The sequence below is a fragment of the Podarcis muralis genome, chromosome 8 (genome assembly GCF_964188315.1).
Source record: "Podarcis muralis chromosome 8, rPodMur119.hap1.1, whole genome shotgun sequence".
NCBI lineage: Eukaryota > Metazoa > Chordata > Lepidosauria > Squamata > Lacertidae > Podarcis > Podarcis muralis.
Genome location: NC_135662.1, coordinates 59757818 through 59776168, shown reverse-complemented (window position 1 = coordinate 59776168; position 18351 = coordinate 59757818). Strand labels below are relative to the sequence as shown.

The following is an 18351-nucleotide window of genomic DNA, read 5'->3' as shown; positions in this document are numbered from 1 at the left end:
ATTTATAACTCATCCCTTCCTGGAAAATGCAGAGGATGTCAATCTCAAAACAATTACTTCAGTTATTAACTAGGATGACAAATGTCTACTCCACTGCTCCTTTCTGACGATCCTTTCAAAGCAATAGTATTCTGCTAGAGGGAACAGACTTTAGGGCCAACCACATTTCCTGGAACAGGTGAAGATTCCATGTCAGATGGCAGCAATATTCCTCAGCAAAGTTCACTTCCTTCCAATCTGATGGAAGAAGGTGGCAATAATTCTGAAATTGCCTTCCACACTTGTTCCCAGCCTAGCAGGTCATCACTTCAGGCCCACTGGGCCTTAAATACCATGCAATCACATCCATTGCCACAGCTCATCTGCCACTTCTGGGAGCTGGCAGCGATGAGCATGTGTGTGATTGTGCGTCAATCGGACACACATAAAACGGTCACTGTCTGTATAATAATCCAGACATACATCTGCTCAAGGTTAAGTAAGGGTTTGGTGTGTTCACACCTCTAGCACAGATTACGCCTCAACATTTGGGTTTGGAATACTCTTGTATCTTATAAAGCAAGGTGATACACAACAGGCACCTTTGTTTCTGTATCATTTTTTTACTGTACATGTATTAAAATATCAAAATATACATTTTTCTTAAAGACATTTATTGAATACAAAACTTAGTTACACTCAGCCTTAATATAAAGGATCACATGCAAAGAAAGCAGTAAAAATGATAGATTGATCAGCTTACTAGTTGCCGACTAGTTTCAGAACATAGGACTGTGACTTTTGACTCCTGAACAATACATTAGCAGAACTTATAATCAATACAGTAATGGAGGGGGTTAGTTACATTTCACATTATGACACATACTTGTTTGGCATTTATTGAGAGCTTTAAGTCATGATCATGTGTGCACATTAACAAAAAGTTTCATGAAACTTTTTATTAAATAAAACTTCATGAACAATTGTCTGCAAAACTGAGGTTTTAAATTTCAAAGCTTACACTGAATCAAAGCAGCAGGTGTCTATTAATACATTTAAACACCTATTCATTTTTCAATATAACCTAATTTTGGATACAGACACAGGAAACCTGTCCAGTGGATACCACAAAGATCATGAAGTTATTCCTTACCATAAGGGAGCTTGATTTTATAGGGATTCTAGAACAGCTGAACACCAAAAATTGCATATGAACTTAGCTCACATACCTTCAGAGAAGATTCTTATACTTACTGCAATTCTCAAAGCTGTTTTTCCTATGTATTTATTTCAGTATGTAGGCTCAATAGAACTGTTGGGAAATGTACTTCAAAGTGAAGGCTACACCTTTACCTGCCTCCCACTTGACATCAGTTATGTGTGGGGCTGGGCAAGTGGGCATAATTTGGAAGCAGTCCCCTGCTGGGCCAAAGGGTTTGTCACCCTTTGGTGTAGGGTATCAGGTCAAGCCTTTGGAACAAAATTAGCTGTAGTCCACTCTAGCAAGTTAAACACTGAAAAATATGAGTGCAATTATTCCCTTATAAGGCAAGAAACACCATCTTTTTAAATGCTAGTTAAACTTGTTTCCTAATTAATTTCAGCCTCATTCCTGAACACTGACACTGGTCATAAATCTTCTAAAACACACTGATTTTTTAAAAAAACACCAACAACCTGTTTTTAAGCATATATATACAAACAGAACGCTTTTAAAAGTACAAAAATAACAATTTGCAAGTTACTATGCTCTTCACAATTCTCAGATATCTTACACATGCAAGATAGTATAACATAATTTAGAGCATTCATGATCAGGACATGTGACTTCTTCCTGACTGAATGGTATGTATTCAAATTAAAAGTAATGCCCAATACTGCAGTATTTGACAGTCTTAGCATGTGTACTTACAGATACAACAGTTTTCGTATCAACTGATTTTTAAAAAATTCTCTACATTACAATGCACTAAAACCTACAATAGCTATATTAAATCTGCTTGTACAAAGAAATTCCATGATGTACAAAGTAAAAGCAGGGAACATTGATGGCCATGCAAAAACCTAAGAACTGCATTAAATGCAATTTTTAAAAGTTAAAGTAATTTCCATTAACACTCAGAACATTAAGCCAGTAGAATCATCCCTGACTAAATACTATGTTATGCCCACCCAAAAGGGTGAAACAAAACAAAAATTAAAAAAAGGTTTTGCTGGTGTTTGTAAAATATTTAAATCCACGGGAACAAGTCTGCAGCATTCGTTTTCTTCCCATTAGATCATGAAATGAGCTAAAAAGAGAAGAGTTTGTGTACTTTTAATCTTTAACCTACTTTGTAAATCCCACTTCCCACAAACACATTGCTAAGGCTGCCATTTTAACAGCTTGCTTGGAAGGAAGTTCCAGGGGAATTGATGGGACTTACTTCCAAGTAAATATGGCTAAGGATGGACTACAGGCCTTTAAGGGTACACTGTGAAACGTTAGATAAGGGGGACTATCTTAAAGTTACTTTAAATTTACTGAGTTGAAACTAAGCATAATAAATGAGTAAAATTTGGGTGGAATTTCAGGAACTGAGATCTTCCTAGGTACCCAACATTTCCAAATTTAAAGAGCAGCTTTTAAAATTTGGATCATCACATGATATTTCATGGATCAAGTATTTACCTCTTTCACAGTCTTTTTGATGAAGACTTTTCTGTCAGACAAGTCATAACTGGGATAGCTTTCATACACCTGCAACAACCGATTTAACACAAAGGTAAGTCAAATAGTACATTCTGAACATTCTCCCAATGACTAAGGGTCAAACTGGTTGTACCACAAACAGTATCTCATTAGTTTTTTAAATACATTGAGAGCAGGCATGAAAGGTATGAATCTGGATTGGGACTAGTGCATTTGGGGAGGCTGCTTTTTAAAGACTCATTAAAATTGTTCCCTCCCCCAGTTTGCACCACAGAAGTCAAATACAGTGGTGCCCCGCAAGACGAAATTAATTCGTTCCGCAATTTTTGTCGTCTAGCGAATTTTTCGTCTTGCGAAGCACGAAATCCCATAGGAATGCATTGAAAATCAATTAATGCGTTCCTATGGTCAAAAAAAGTCCAAACAAAGCCAAATTTGGTACAACAACAGTTTATTAACTACTCTTTAAAGTCACACATACTGTAAAGAGCAGTTCAAAAATTGAAGGGAAAATAAATTAACTTTATAAACAAAACATGTCTTTGTTTTTAGACAAAGAAAACAAAGTCGCGAGACGTTTTCGTCTTGCGAAGCAAGCCCATAGGGGAAATTCGTCTTGCGAGGCAAATCGAAAAAGGAAAAACCTTTCGTCTAGCGAGTTTTTTGTCTTGCGAGGCATTCGTCTTGCGAGGTACCACTGTATTCAAAGCATAGTTAACCATATCCTTTATATGTCATGTCTGACTCCACTCCACTTTTCCAACATAACATAAAGACTTATACTTACTTGCAAATATTTCTATTCTCTAACCTGACTCTCACCATGCATGTAGAAGTGTCTAATACACCTTTTGCAATTTAAATGTGAGTACCAGAATGGAGAGATTGCTTGTTTATTAAATTGAAGCATCTCCCTTGCCTTTGATATTGCAAGGGAGGTATAAAAGGTAGATAGACGTCCAAATAGACGTTTTTGTGTCAAAATTAGGACTGAGAAGACCCAGAGTCAGTTCTCTGGTCCATCTTGAAGAACCCTTAGATCACTCACAGTTTTTCAGTCTAACCTTCAGAGGTTTTTTTGCAAGGACAGACTAGGGATTGTTTATTGCCCTGCCCTGAGCCCCTTGGAGGCAAAGCAGGATCTGGAGAAACTAGGGGGTGACATGGGACCTATGCTAGTTATCTTTCAGGGGTTAACCTAGATATATTTTACTATGTTTAGTATAATTATACCATACTGTGATAATGGGATTATAACTGCCCCCCAAGGAAAATAGACAGCATAAACTGAGTTCACTTGTCTTTTCCTGCACCAACAAGCAGCATAAGAATTTATGAAATGTGCATGCATTTTTACATTTGACTCTAAAGGTTTCTAACTGCAAACCAGTGATGGGGGGCAGGGGGAAACAAATCTTCACCGCTTCATCTTTCTTCAGAAAGTTAACAATGTTAAAGTAGCAATTAATGGATACCAACTGCAAATCAACATTAGGCAAGGTTGGCAGTTTTGTGTCTATATAAAATGCAGTACAGTGGTACCTCGGGTTAAGAACTTAATTCGTTCTGGAGGTCCGTTCTTAACCTGAAGCACCACTTTAGCTAATGGGGCCTCCTGCTGCCGCTGTGCCACTGCCACGCGATTTCTGTTCTCATCCTGAAGCCAAGTTCTTAACCCGAGGTACTATTTCTGGTTTAGCGGAGTCTGTAACCTGAAGCATCTGTAACCCGAGGTACCACTGTACAAGGAAAACTAACATGGTAAATGAGATCACTCCCCAGGTATCTCCAATTTACTCTCCCCCAGACCACATCTTCCTCCAGTTCTTTTGAATATGTCCTTGAAATGTTATAATGTCCCTTGCTTGCCTGGATCAAGATATATGAGCAGAAACCTTTGAATTTTGTTTGGACAGTCTGTACCCTACCCTACTGTACAAATATAAAATTAGATCTATTGCACCATCCACCACTGGCAAGTGGCCCCCAAAAGGTTTCCCACTCGGAATATGGCCCTTATGCTGAAAAAGGTTCCCCATTCCTGCTTTTAGGGCCATGGGGAATTTTCCAAATTTCCCTAATTTGCAAAGGAAAACTTTCCAGAAAAACCCACATTACTGCTGTAAACTGCAAGCAAAACAACGAAAGTGGAAAACATGTCATAAATCTGTACCTCTTTACAAATTTGTTTCATTGTAACTTCCTCTAGGTTTGCATTGGCCAGGAGCTTCTTCACTGTTTCTTTCAGCTCTTCATCTGTAGGTGGCTTTTTCAACTTTTTAATTAAAGGCTCATCATCCGAACTATCCTCTGACTCACTTTCTAAATGTAAAGATATTTTTCAATTAAAATGTGGATAATGATTTCTTTCCAATTAAACATTTTCACCTGGACAAAAAAACTGAATGACTTAGTTGTGTTCAAGCACCTTTGAACTTGGGCTTTTCAAATGGCAGCTGCCAAGACCAGCTAGCAAACCTCTTTGGAAATGGAGAGAAGTTTCAAAAACAATATATGGGGTTGTGGTTTCCCTTCTCTCTGCTCACGTCCCAGCATATCCCCAATTTGTTACCTTTGATCTCCCAACTCTACCTACCAGTAAAGGTCTCCTGCTCCCTCAAAACCATTGGCCATTTCCCCGTTGCTGCCACCTAATTCCTCCCTGGGGTCCCTACAAAGCCATTGGCCCAGGGAGGTCACTAGATCAGTCACTCAGCTACTCTACTGAGTCCAGGCTTTCTATGAATAAGTGCATGCACTCAAGGTATGTAGGGTGATGTATATTAACCTTAAAATCCACCCAGACCAGAACAGGCAGTTAAAACACACACATATTAGGGAACATAATACCTAGAAAAAGCAGCCACTTAATATAGAACGCTCAGTTCTAATGCCCTATCTTAATAAAACTCTCTTCTCCTTAAAAGCCATGCTAACTCTAACCATTTCTTTCCTCTCATTTCCTCCTTGTCTCTTCAGCCACTCTTTTTAAACTGTTCTCAACTGACGCTCTTCACCTGCCGCTTGCTCTCACTCCTCCCAACATTCTACCACAATGCCCTGCTGTCAAACATTCTTCCATTCACTTTTCTGTCTTTGTTACAAAGCATCCATCTTTATGCCCCCCCCACACTTTATGTAAGTATGTATAATTGTATTTGCATATACTCTTCTGTTCTTGTCCCTGTCTGCTCAAAGGACCCCAGAAAGATAGGTTCACCTTTTTTGGAATTGTTCTGATTCTTCTTCGTTGTGCTGCTATCTGCTTTCTTGACATAAGCATTCTTTGTGCCCTTTTTGCTTTTCACAGCTGTCTTTTGCTTGGGTTTTTCTTTTTTGGATGACTTTTTAGGTGGCTGTGGTGTGATAAAGAGAGCATCAAAGTCTATTACAATATAAACCACTCCTAGATTGAATTTAATATACATATAACCCAAAACCGAGATGGAGGGAAGTCAATTGTTAATTGTTTGTAATGTTTGTGTGTTGGTTGGTTTGGGGGTTGGGATTTGGTTGATGGTCTTGTTTGTTTTTGATATGTGACTGTTACCTCATTCTTTCTTTTTATGTTGTTTGTTTGTTTGTTTTTTCCCTGTCATCATCTGGTAATGAAAAATGAATAAAAAAACTAAAAAAAAAAAAAAAAAAAACCAATATAAACCACTCCTAACACTATGAAGCTTCTTGCTAAAGCATAGTTTATTGCTAGAAAGCACTCTTTGCAGCAAAGCCAAAATACACATGCAAGCTATTTGTAACTGCATTATTTGTCTCTAGTTCTAATAATGCCCCTGCATTTTAAGAGAACGTGCCTTTCTGCTTTTTCAGGGATACAAAAAGTTACCTTGCATTATATAGTGAAGGTGGTGAACTGGCTAAGTTTGGACTGCTAACCATTTTTTTGTCACCCCCCCCCAAAGCCATCAGCAGATAGTGACAGTGTCCCATTGCTAGTATGCTGTCACTGTAAGGTTGCAATGGGTGATGAAGGTGTGAGGCTGAAAAGTGTTAGCTAGTTCTGTTGAGAACTGTACCTTTGTTTGAGGCGAGCACCAAGCATTTTTGTCCCTAAAATAACAAGTAATTATGCGAAGAACAATGAATCTATGGTACATTCCTATCCACACTTCTAGCAAACAAGTCTTTGTACTTTATCAGCATCTAGTCACTACTTTCAAGTTTAAGTCTGTTGATCACTAAGCAAATATCTTAAAAGTCAATAGGTCTATGGAATGAAAATATTTTTCTCTATAACCCTATCATCTTCAGCTCAATGCCCTTTAAGCAAATCAGAGAGCCTACTGTAGCTGGCCTTCAACATGGATAGTTTGCAAATAGATCCTACCTCCTCTTCACTTTCTTTATCTTCTTCAGATGATTCTTCTTTCTCTTTCTTTTCATCTTCCTCACTACTGGATTCATCTGACAGGATCTCAGGACATTTAGTGCGCTTGCCTTTCCGTGCCGTTCCAGAGCTACTGCGTTCCTTTTTCCCACTTTTGTTAGGTGTTCTCTTGGATTTTGGCAATGGCTATTAAATATTAAAAATTGAGGCAAACAACAAAATAGTTTTAAAACTCTCTATTTATTTATAAGACTCTATAGGGAATAAGTAATTGCTTAGACCTTAACCACCTTCAAAGTGTTATCCTTCACTATGGTCATTTTGAAAAGGTACCATGAGATTACAGGTTTCTTTTAGAATGAAGTTATAGACATTACATACATGTATTATTTGAGGGTAATTATTCAATTGAAGGTATTTCTTCTATTTAAGATGGTCATACTGTGAGTTCTATTTCTTAAGTAGCCAAAACAGTATCATATCTGTAGAAGATGAGGAAATAGCAGATCTGGAGGGACTCCAAAGTTTGCATAAGTTAAAGTTGCCACAAAAGTTGTTGAGTTTTTTATGGGGGGGGGCGGTTTAAAGTTGTTTATTTATATACCATCCTTCATTTGAAGATCTTTAGTAAGGGAACATCCTCCCAAAATAGCCCAATGAGGGGGAATGGAATTGCACAACAGCACTTGCAATGTTTTCTTGCAGATTCCACTTTTTATTTTAGCTATCAATCAGCAGTTTGAATATGGAAGACTGGCAAGTGCAATGTTGCCATTGAATTTTTGTTTCCCATGACAGGAGCCATGTTTGATGCCAAATATATGGGTAATACCTTCCACAAATGTGGTTCCAGAGGAAAATTCTGGAAAGCAGTGACAAGCTCAGGAAGGATTTCACTCCCCATTTGAAGAGTCTTATTGCAGTATTCCTGGCAGTGCTATAAATAAAGACATCTTTTTCTCTGTTTGTTTTCAGATGCCAGCCTCGCTGACTGTTGGTGTCTGTCTTTTCCAGAGAATCAGAAACACAAAATTCAGAGACATTGCTTTTCCATTTTTAATAAATTGTTAGGTAATATTGCCTAATACTGTAAGGCAATGAGAACATAATTTGTTATTGAGCTTTTTACTCCAGGTTGAATGCCTCAGTCTCAAAACTCATGGAAGAAAACTTGTGTTTTCATATAAACAGTTCAATAGAAATGGCATATTTGTTTTTAAAAGGGCCTCAGCTGTAACAAATGTTTAATAGCTGCTAGGCATGGTCTCTGTATAAAGAACCTCAGAAGAGATACTAACGTGCAATCAAACCCTAGTGCTCTTGTAGTACTCCTTGTAAGGAGAATGCTACGGTTCATTTTCCCCTTGAGCTCTGCCTTTGTTCTGTTTGACTGTCTTCTTCCATCTCTCTTATTTTCCACAAGAACAACATATAATATATAATAAAGAAACTAATAAGATGTTCACTAGTGGCTTAATAGAATTGTGGTCATATTACTTACATCTTCAAGAGCATATATGAATCAAGCAAAGCATATGTGTGATTTTGTGGTGGCGCAAGCCACACAAAACTCAACAACTGTTTGACGTGGGACAGCAATAGCAACTCTACATAAAAAGCATGATCACCACAAAGATGATAAATGTAATCTAAATATAGCTTCATTATTATGTCTTGTCTTACCTTGCCTGAAGGTTTTGGATGCATTAAGAAGTTTAGGATTCTGGCTACCAATTCACTATTAACTCCTGATCTTTCCAAATCAAGAACTTCACATATACTTTTCAGCATTGCATTTCTGTACCTAGAGAGAAATACCCTTTATTAAACATAGCTGATAAAAGTTGATCTTAATACACCAGAGCAAAGAGATAGTTTAGTTGACTACCTGCGCTTTCAAATAAAGCATACAATTGATGAATTTATTATTTATACTCCACTTTTTGATTTTTTCAAAACTCAAGGCAACTCACAAAAATTAAACAAACCACAGAAATGCAATTGACATTTTGACAATATTTCTTCAATTATTGCATGTCCCGTCTTATAAAAACAGTACTTATAATAAAACTAGAAATACCAACCAGGCAGGTAGGAAATATTTTACAGCTAAGGACAGAATTCAAAGATAGAGTTCAAAGGGTATAGGGATTCATTTATTTAAACACCTTCTCAAATTTTTGTCAGTAGAAAGAAGCCACAGTATAGCTTTTAGAGTTTATGCAAAGATCAATGGTGCAACAACTGAGAAACCTGTGCAGGCCCTCAGGAATAAAATTCACCCTTCAGAAGTTACAGCCAACCCCTATTTACCAATATGATTATACCACCATTATCTAGAAGAGTCTGCGTGATAATGGAAGGAAGGGCAGCTTCTATAGGTTGCCATCTTTACCACAAGTCAGCCTAAGTACACTGGTAGCAGCTTATGCCTTCTCCATAGAGGGAAGTGCTGGAAATTGCACTATAATGGAAACTGGAAATACCAACTGCCAGGAGGAAAAAGACATTGCCACATGTGCAACCACAGATTCTGAATACCTTAAAACACATCACAAAATACAGTATTCCTTGTATACTGTTTATAACTGCAAATTTATTTTGGATAAATTTAAGTTCTACAAAAGTACTGCACAAATATTAAGGTGGCAGAGAATTTTAAGTTTGAATTAAATGTTGGGGGCACAATTTAGCCAAAGGTATGCACGTTTAAGTGCTTTTCATTTCAAGGGGGAAAATTAAGTATGTGTAACTCAACTATTAGAAAAATCACCAATATTTATGTGCTTAAATTTCACAAGACCATACCTCAAGTTTGTGCATGAAAATAGCAGTATTTTATTGAACAAGATACTCACTTGTATCTTCAACTAAGTAGTTAATTAGAAACAATTCAGCACCAGTAAACCCATTCATTTTAGACATAAAATGTTCACATGTGTAATATAAAACTATCCTTCAGTAATGTTTATGGATATGGTTTGAAATAGAATACTTATACACTCAAGTTACTAACTGAAATGTGCAGGGATAGCAAACAGGGCTTAAGGCAGTTGCTCTGCTCAAGATTTAAAATGCATGTATTAACATAAATAATGAAACTTGATCATACTAAAAAGTTTTAAAATTTTACTTTTTCAACATCTCTTCCTTTTTCTTATATTGGTCACTTCCTTTTTCAAATGGAAAGCCACTGAACTGGCCCACATTCTTCTTTAATGAAGCAACCTAAAACAGAACACAATAACATGCATTTTAGAGCGGTATTTGCATTATACCAGGCAGGTCTTGATCCAAAGCAGTTCAACTAGGGCTTAGAACAAGTTTTCGTCAACAGAAAATTCAAGGGAAACAGGATGCAACATTTCCCAAAAACAAACTGAGTCTACTGTCAAATGTGTTGCTTCTCTGACTATTTGCAGCTGCAATGATCACCATTTTTCAGAAGAGTCTTCCAGTTACCTAGGCAACACTTTCCTATCTTTGAAGACCACAGTGCAGTACAGTAAGGAAAGAGAGGAAAGTGACCCTGCATTGTTGAGGCAGTTGTGATCTTCTGACACATGGTAATTATGGAATCAATTCAAAGGTAAAGCTGGAAAGGGTGCTCAGCCAGATAGCACAGTGAACATCAAGTTGCCGCTGAAGGAGCACTGCAAATTTGTAGCCTATAAACAAGGCTACAAGATTAGCACATAAATTTTTGCTCACCTTTGAATATAACTACCTAATTATGTATGAAATAAATAAGAGCAAATGTTAAAATAGCTCATATACCCTTATTTGATAAGGAATTTTTCAGGAAGAACCTCCCTCAATTTCTGTAAGACAGCAAGCTGCTACATGCTGCAAATAATCACATTCATGAGAAACAAAAGGTACACTATTTTTTTTAAAAAAACACTAAGTAAAAATATGTACTGAAATATTGGTAAGTTTGTATGGAATATGTTGTATAGAAGCTGTTTTCTATATAGACAGATTTGGATTCAATTGACAAATTATACAGGTAATTAAAGTATCTAAAAAGCAGTTCATAAAGCAATTTTGCTCTTCATAACCAAGATAAGCTTAAGCATTTTACAAATAAAAATGTTAGAATAGTAATAGACAAAGTATATTAGAAGGCCTATTATTTCCTATGTATATAACCCTTTCTATGCATGAGCAGAACAAACTTGATTTCAACAAGTTCAATTTCTTCTCTCCCCCTGCATGACCTTAAAATCTGCTCCAGAGGGTTGGAGGACAACCCAGAGTAGATTTTAGGGGGGTGCAGGAGGGAAGGAAGCTCAAGTGTCCTTGTGGAAGCAGAGGTCCACATGTGCAGTGCTGGATAAAGCCCTTAGCGAAATAATTCTTCTTGTAGATTTTAATGTAGTCAAAATGGTATCATTAATGCCCAAGAGGGAGGTATCAGCAGGCTTGGGAAAACCAAGATCTACATGCAAACGTGTGTGTGTGTGTGTGTGTGTGTGTGTGTGCGCGAGCGCAAAAGCAGACTCCAAAACAACCCAGTAACCATAGAATGCTGACCACTGGGAGGTTAGGTGGTGGAAGAAGAATGCAAATCTGAGGGAGAATAGAATGGAGTTTCCTGGAAAGTGATGTGGCTGCAACCCTGAACAGGAGCACTACACAATGCAGTATTTTGTTACAGGGCCACTTGTTTTAGCAGCAATTTCAAACAAAACAAGGATGGAATGTGAGAATCAAAAACAGGCTTAAGACCCTGAGCAAAGACAGGATTGTGCCAGTAACTTCTAGCACCAGCAGACTCTACATTTATCAATCTCAGGATTATTGAGAAAAAAATGAATATGCAAATGGGGGGTGGTGGACAAATTAAAGTATAAAGACTCCATTCCAAAGTCAACTGGATAAGACCCAAATGACTACATCTAGCTTTGTAAGGCAAAGAGCTATTTGGATTCACTTTATTTCCACTGTAACAACCACATGGCAAATTGTTTTTGAACAGATGGGAGCTTCAAATACCCTTTGTATAGGGTCAAAAGCTCAAAGAAAAAAGATAATATAATTAATAATTCCAGGAAGCACAAATAAGGCCTGGAAATGTAGTTTTCACATACAAACCAGCTATTGGAAAGCCCACTCCACTGATTTAAATGGAATTTATTTACATCTTAGGACTTCAAAGAGTCTCAGCCTTCAGAAACAAGGCCATTCTATATTTCATGACATTTTCAAAACAAATTTGATAGTGTTTTCTAAGCTTACTGTGCCTGGTCTGTTGTATAGAAGTTTGTGCAGATTTCGAAGTTCATCTGTTTTCTTCTTGCTTAAAAAGTACTGTATTCTTTCAATTTCACAAAGTTTTTGTCCCTTTCCTGAAAGGGAAAATGTATTACATTAGTCTATTTAACAACATTAATGCTTACTAATAGTTACTAGATTACACTTATGAGGTGGTTATAGTTATCAGTCATATATATTTAAATGATTGGTATTGTTGTATAATTTTTTGACAGGGGCTGTGGATATTATTATTATTTTTAAAAAAAAATTGTATGGGTCCTCCTTAAGATTAGCTAACATGCTTCTGCTTGAAAGGCAGTCAAGTGTTTGAATTAAATTTCAACATTTTGATATAATGGCTCCAATGCAACCCAATCAGATGGGAGGCATATTGTCAGGGGCTCAGGAGCAGAGGCACAGGGGAGAGAGGAAAGGGAGAGCGAAGGGGAAGAATCTGAGGGCAGCGTAGGGGAGTATGACAGTGACCCGAGAGATTCCATGAGCTTCTCCAGCGAATCAGAAGATTCCCAGAAGGGGGCGCCGATGGTCAGGGCAAGGGGGGTCCCAGGGGGGACGCACCAGAAGCAAGGGGCCAGCGGGGACTCCCAAAGCAGCAGCGGGAGATCAGGACCAGCTTCCCCACCAGAGCGTAGTGGGGGGGAAGAGTCCCATGTGTCAGGGCCAGCGTCTCCTCCAGCAGGGAGAGAAGATGAGTCAGGGCTGACCACGCCTCTATCGGAGAGTGGGGGAACGGAGGGGAGGTCAGGTCCAGCTAGCCTAGGGGAAGCAGTGACAGGAGCAGTGTAACGGTCAGGAGGAAGGTTGCCGGCTGGGCGCGCGCTCCAAGTTCGAATGTACAGGCGCGCGGGACAGCAGAAAACCTGGATTGGGAACCAGGTCCTAAAGCCCGCCGGAGGCAGGGGGAAGACTCAGGGGACTCAGCGTCAGAAGAGTCTAGGAAGGGCAAGACCCCAGCGGACAGGCGGAACCAGAGGAGGAAAGAGCAAAGGAAGAGGTGGAGCAAGGCTAGAGTCTTAAACTGGTGTCTGGGGGGAGGAGATTCAGACGGAGCTTCAGCGGTCTAGAGTTTGAGACGTAGAGCTGCGCGCTGCAGCTGTGAAAGCGAAACTGAACTTCAATAAAGACTTTTGTATATAACAACGAACTGGCGTTGGTCCTTTGTGAGCTGGGACCTCGGGCAGCTCTGACACATATGAATAATAAAATTGGTATTATTTTTATTTATTTGGAATTATTTGGAACAAGATGAGTTCTAAGTACTTGCTACTTAAAAACATGTAAAGATAACTCATGTTCAATATACAGTATGCAAAAAAATAACTTGCCTGGTGTAATTGTAAAAGGTTCTTTCTGTAATGAAGAAACTTGCATGGTCAATCTTTCTACTTTTTTCTTCTCTCTTTTTCCTTCAACAATGAGACTCTTTTCTGAAATAGACAATTATATATAAAATTTTGAAACACAGTTAGTTACCATATAGAAAAAAACAGACCTATAGATCAAAAGTACATATTTAATATTCTAAGAAACATTCTGGGAACACCCAAAACTGTAGCAAATTAGGGTTGGACTACAGATCTGCCATGGAGATCTACAGATCTGCCACCACACCTGTGGCAATTTTCACTCTGAAACTGGGAATTCCAGGCTGGAATATTTCTGAAGGTTCACTAAATGTTGTACTTATTTTACTTGTTAAAATAAATCTACAACAGCCTTTCTCTAGTCACGTAAGAAAACACAACCTCCCCCAAGCGCTGTGAAGGATTGTAACTGAGAAGCGTTGTAATGGCAACTTATGAACAAGTGTTCAAGCTTGGCTCTGGAAAGGAGACTTTACATACACACCTGACTGACACTACTTCATTCCTCATTCTCCAACTAACAAGAAATATTTGCTAGTTCCCACAGAAAGTATATGTTAATAAAATACGTATTGACCTCAAAAAACTAGTCCCTCTATGAACAAACATGTCTACACAGATTCTAATTAAAATAGAGAAACTAGATAGGAATAGTATCAGCAAGCCACTCATCATACTTTTCAATATCTGAACCCTGAAACAAAGGAAGTAACCACCAGAACTGGAATAATACAAAACACAATGAGGAAGAGAAACAGCCCAGGTCACCTTTATTTATACACAGAACTATTTAAACTCTAATTATCTAAAGCTTACAATCCAGTAATATATACGTATAAAGACTGTAAAATGACTATCAAACCAGATTATTGATTTCCAAATACTAAACTCACCATTTTGCCTAATATACAAGTAAATAAACATGTAACCTAGGTGCGTTTAAAACCTTACTCACATGCAACATAAAGTTTATACAAACAGATGGCTGTTCCTATATAAAAATAAGAGCAAGGTGAAGAAGTGCTCATTCTCCATCACCTATACAAAACTGTCCACTTTATCCTACTTGTACTTCTTGGCTTTCCTACCTTTTTCTGAGCCCCAAGCACATCTGTACTCTCTGCAGAGCTGCCCATAACTTATTAATGCTCTAAATTACTAGAGAAAAAGCAACCCAAACATCTTCTCAGAAGGTTACAGTTTGATCTCAGTTAGAAGAGCTATCATTTTTTATTATCATTATTAAAAACTGAGTGCGCATATAATTTTACAGAATACTCAAAGATTGTTTTTAACTAATTTTCCATAAATGCATCCGTAAAAATGTTTCATCTCCAGTGCCATCTGATACTGGACATTGAGAGGAAAGTGCCTTTTCTTTCCAGCTGCAGCTCTTCACATTATGTTGGACTCCATTCTAGAGTGTTTTTGCTTGGATGGGGGCAAGGGACTACATCTGGAGAGCTTTCTAAACCCTGCACATACAGGCTTTTTGATCTTGAACTAAATATTTAGCTTAGTGCAAGTTCTAGTGTTCCTTCACATTAGCGTTTTTCTACCTTTTTCCTCCTCCTCCTCGTCCTCCTCCTCTTCTTCACTATCTTCAACTTTGTCCTCAGTTTCCGGTTCTCTTTCTTCTGTTTGTTCAGCAGACAGTGAACCATCTTTTTCAGTTACAGATGACATGGTTGGTTCTTCTGCATGAAAACACAGGGGAAATATAATGTCAATATGACTTTGATATAAAATAACATTTGACCATGTGCCCTTCCATCATTCTTGCAACATAGAAAGGAATTCTCCTTAACAGCAAGTTCTCATATACCACATTATTAACAGTTGTGTGACTGTTTTACATATGTTTACATCAACTGCCTTATGTATCAGATACAACATATGACTAATAAATATGCCGCAAAGTAAAAGCTAGGTCTGAAGGACAAATGAAAAAACATTTACGGAAGTTGGGAGTAAGCAACTGCTTCTTCTGAGAAGGAATTTTCCCCCATACAACTGATTATACATAACAGTGTTTAATCCTCTGCAATTTTACACAAATCTAGCTATAGCCTCCTTTGTTAAAAAGAAACTTTCTAAAAACTAGTTTTAATGACATAAAAATACAGGCAGCATCTGAAGAAGGAAAGAGTCAAGTTCCTGTGATCTGTATGGCTACGTATTCCTCATGGTCTTCACACGCTTTGACACCCACACTTACTACCTGTAATCCAGTGAAATAGTTCTGGGGGCCAAGTTCAGAAGTATGCAAATATTGGACACTGACTAAAGCATGCAAGCTGAACATGTGCTTGCAAAATAAACTGTATACACTTTGCATAAATTATTTTGAGCTTTGGGTTTCAACACGGATTCCTAGTTATAAACGTCCCAAGTGACTTAAACAGAACAAGGCATGTCTTTTTGACAAGATTTCACAAAAGGAAGGAGGTAAACAATCCAAACAACTTGGAAATCTGCTATCCTACACGATCACACATTATGTTAATAGTGTGTGGTGCTGGCATAATTTGATGCCCCATAAATAAGATATGTAGTAGAATGACAACTGTCTTATGTTTCCATGCACCAACACTAACTTGGAACATATCCCCACTTCAACCAAAAATATCTGAAGCCCACCCAGAGGTCAAAACAAAACATGCAGCAGACAGTAGTGTACTGTTTTCACCCCATTATGTGAAGTTTCTATTTAAACTTTTACATACACCTATAAAAAACCACCAGCACACGGAAGCCACTTTATGCATCCGAACAGGTGGACTCTAATCCATTCAAACTCCTGCTGGTCTTTCTAGGACTGCCGTTCTTTCTTCTTCCTAAAACAAACTAAAGCAGTGACGTTTTTGGAATACGGGTTGTTGTTGTTGGGGGAATGTTTCCATTGGCTTTTGCTTTAGCACGACAGAAACTCCGAGCAAAACGGAACATTTTGAAAGAATAACTCTGGCAAAACAAACGCGACTCCATGCTCCAGCCATCTCTTCCTTAAGCATTTATAAGCTCCGGGGTTTTCGGGACCGAGGCAGAAGAAGACAGAGAAAGAGAGGTAGCCCTCATCCCGCCCCCTCCCCCTCCGTGTTCAACCTGCCCCTCACTATAAGTAAACGGTTAAGCCCCTTACAAGGGCAATAATGTCAGGCGAGAGGATTCCGGCGGGAAACGCTGAAGAGACGTCAAGGCCGGGCGGAGGGAACAGAAATCCTGTCAGGCTCCGAGCAAGGAGGCTCCCTGCCGCCTTAACCGTTTCCACAGAGCGGGCTGCGCGCGGCAAACGTCGCTTCCTGGGCGTTCGAAACCGCCACCCAGGCCGTTAGGACCTCGCCTTCGACCGTTATCCCGGGAGCAACGGAACACTCACCTCGTCGCGAGACGGACACCTCGGGGCACTTCTGAGAAAGTGTCAGCAGCAGCAGCGATGGCGGACAGCCACGGTTTTTCTTAAAAAAGAAAGAGAGAAAATATAAAAGGGGAAAAAAACAAACCACCGCTCAGGTAACAAGAGCAGCGGCTGATAAGAGACTTAAGGAGGGGGGCGGGACCAGACGTGAGGCTGTTGCTCACTCTTCCCCAGGAAAAAAAAATAAAAATCAACAACGTTTCAAAATGGCGGGTTGTCAAAGGGGAAGAAGGAAGCGGGAAATCGCTGGCCAATCGTCGCTCGGGACGTCTGGCGTGTGAGGCGGGGTTTTGAGAAAGTGACGGGCAGAAAGGAAAGGCCTCGCGCCGCGAACTGGGTGAAAGGGAGGTTTTGTGTTTGGCAGGGGATAAGCTCCACGGCGCATGCGTGCAACTGGGGGCGGGGCGGTTCGGAAGTTTCCATGGTGGCGCCCTCGAGCATGCTTGCTGCTGTGGTTGGGGGGCCCGTCCGAATGGTTTTTTTTTTTAAGCGGCCGCAAGACGAAAGCGCATTTGCAACTCCTGAAGGGGAAAGGGACCAGAGCGCAGCCCAATGAGAGCTCTGGTTCTTCTGCCAGCTCAGGCGCACTAAGCATAGAGAGAAAACCCCGTGTCCATATTGCCACCGATCTATAAAATCTACCAACAACAATTTATTATTTATACCCGGCCCATCTGGCTGGGTTTCCCCAGCCACTGGGTGGCTTCCAACAAAATATTAAAAATACATTAAATACTATGTTTCTCCTACAGCCGCGTTCAGGATTGGAATCAACTATTTATTGTATTTCTATTTAGATTTGTATACTGCTTTTTTACCAGAATCCCCAGTGTGACTCATAACATTAATAACATATTTCCGTTGAAAACCTTCCAGTTTCAATATTAAAAGACTACAATACAGTGATACCTCAGGTTACATACGCTTCAGGTTACAGACTCTGCTAACCCAGAAATAGTACCTCGGGTTAAGAACTTTGCTTCAGGATGAGAACAGAAATTGTGCTCTGGCAGCGTGGCAGCAGCAGGAGGCCCCATTAGCTAAAGTGGTTCTTCAGGTTAAAAACAGTTTCAGGTTAAGAACAGACCTCCGGAATGAATTAAGTACTTAACCCGAGGTACCACTGTAAATGGACTCTCGAGGAGAGATGGGAGCACAAGAGAGAAAACAGGGTAGAATAGATATAGTATATGGGTAAGTTATTGGGTGAATGAAAGGCAATGCACCTGTGTGCAATGTATGTCACTGAGTGTGTCTGATCTACTTGGGCACA

The 18351-nt window shown here is 39.1% G+C and overlaps 2 protein-coding genes across 4 annotated transcripts in view; one reads left to right on the top strand and one right to left on the bottom strand.

Annotated features, from left to right (window-relative positions):
- Window positions 1-632: 632 nt before the first annotated feature.
- DEK (DEK proto-oncogene) lies at window positions 633-17180 on the bottom strand. Of its 3 annotated transcripts, none has more exons than XM_028737609.2 (11): window positions 17040-17180; window positions 15220-15357; window positions 13622-13723; window positions 12258-12367; window positions 10150-10244; window positions 8700-8820; window positions 7017-7202; window positions 5892-6027; window positions 4845-4993; window positions 2651-2719; window positions 633-2270 (listed from the first exon to the last, which is right to left on the bottom strand). In XM_028737609.2, exons 2-11 carry the CDS (start codon window positions 15344-15346, stop codon window positions 2259-2261), a joined length of 1107 nt encoding a protein of 368 aa, XP_028593442.2. In that variant the 5' UTR covers window positions 15347-15357; window positions 17040-17180; the 3' UTR covers window positions 633-2258. The 3 variants fall into 3 exon arrangements, with proteins under 3 accessions (XP_028593442.2, XP_028593444.2, XP_028593443.2); XM_028737611.2 differs by lacking the exon at window positions 17040-17180 and adding an exon at window positions 16803-16922; XM_028737610.2 differs by having other exon boundaries at window positions 633-2719.
- Window positions 17043-18351, top strand: part of RNF144B (ring finger protein 144B) — a 74531-nt gene continuing 73222 nt past the window's right edge. The window contains exon 1 of the mRNA XM_077933240.1: window positions 17043-17173. The gene's annotated coding sequence lies outside the window, so the exon portion shown is untranslated. The remainder of the gene's footprint in view (window positions 17174-18351) is intronic.

Excerpts from the sequence above, each read along its gene's own strand:
- DEK (XM_028737610.2), bottom strand. The coding sequence starts at position 15,346 with ATGTCATCTGTAACTGAAAAAGATGGTTCACTGTCTGCTGAACAAACA. Across the intron at positions 12,368-13,621 it reads ACCTTTTACAATTACACCAG|GAAAGGGACAAAAACTTTGT; the intron begins GCAAGTTATTTT and ends TTTCCCTTTCAG. Across the intron at positions 7,203-8,699 it reads ATCCAAAACCTTCAGGCAAG|CCATTGCCAAAATCCAAGAG; the intron begins GTAAGACAAGAC and ends AATATTTAATAG.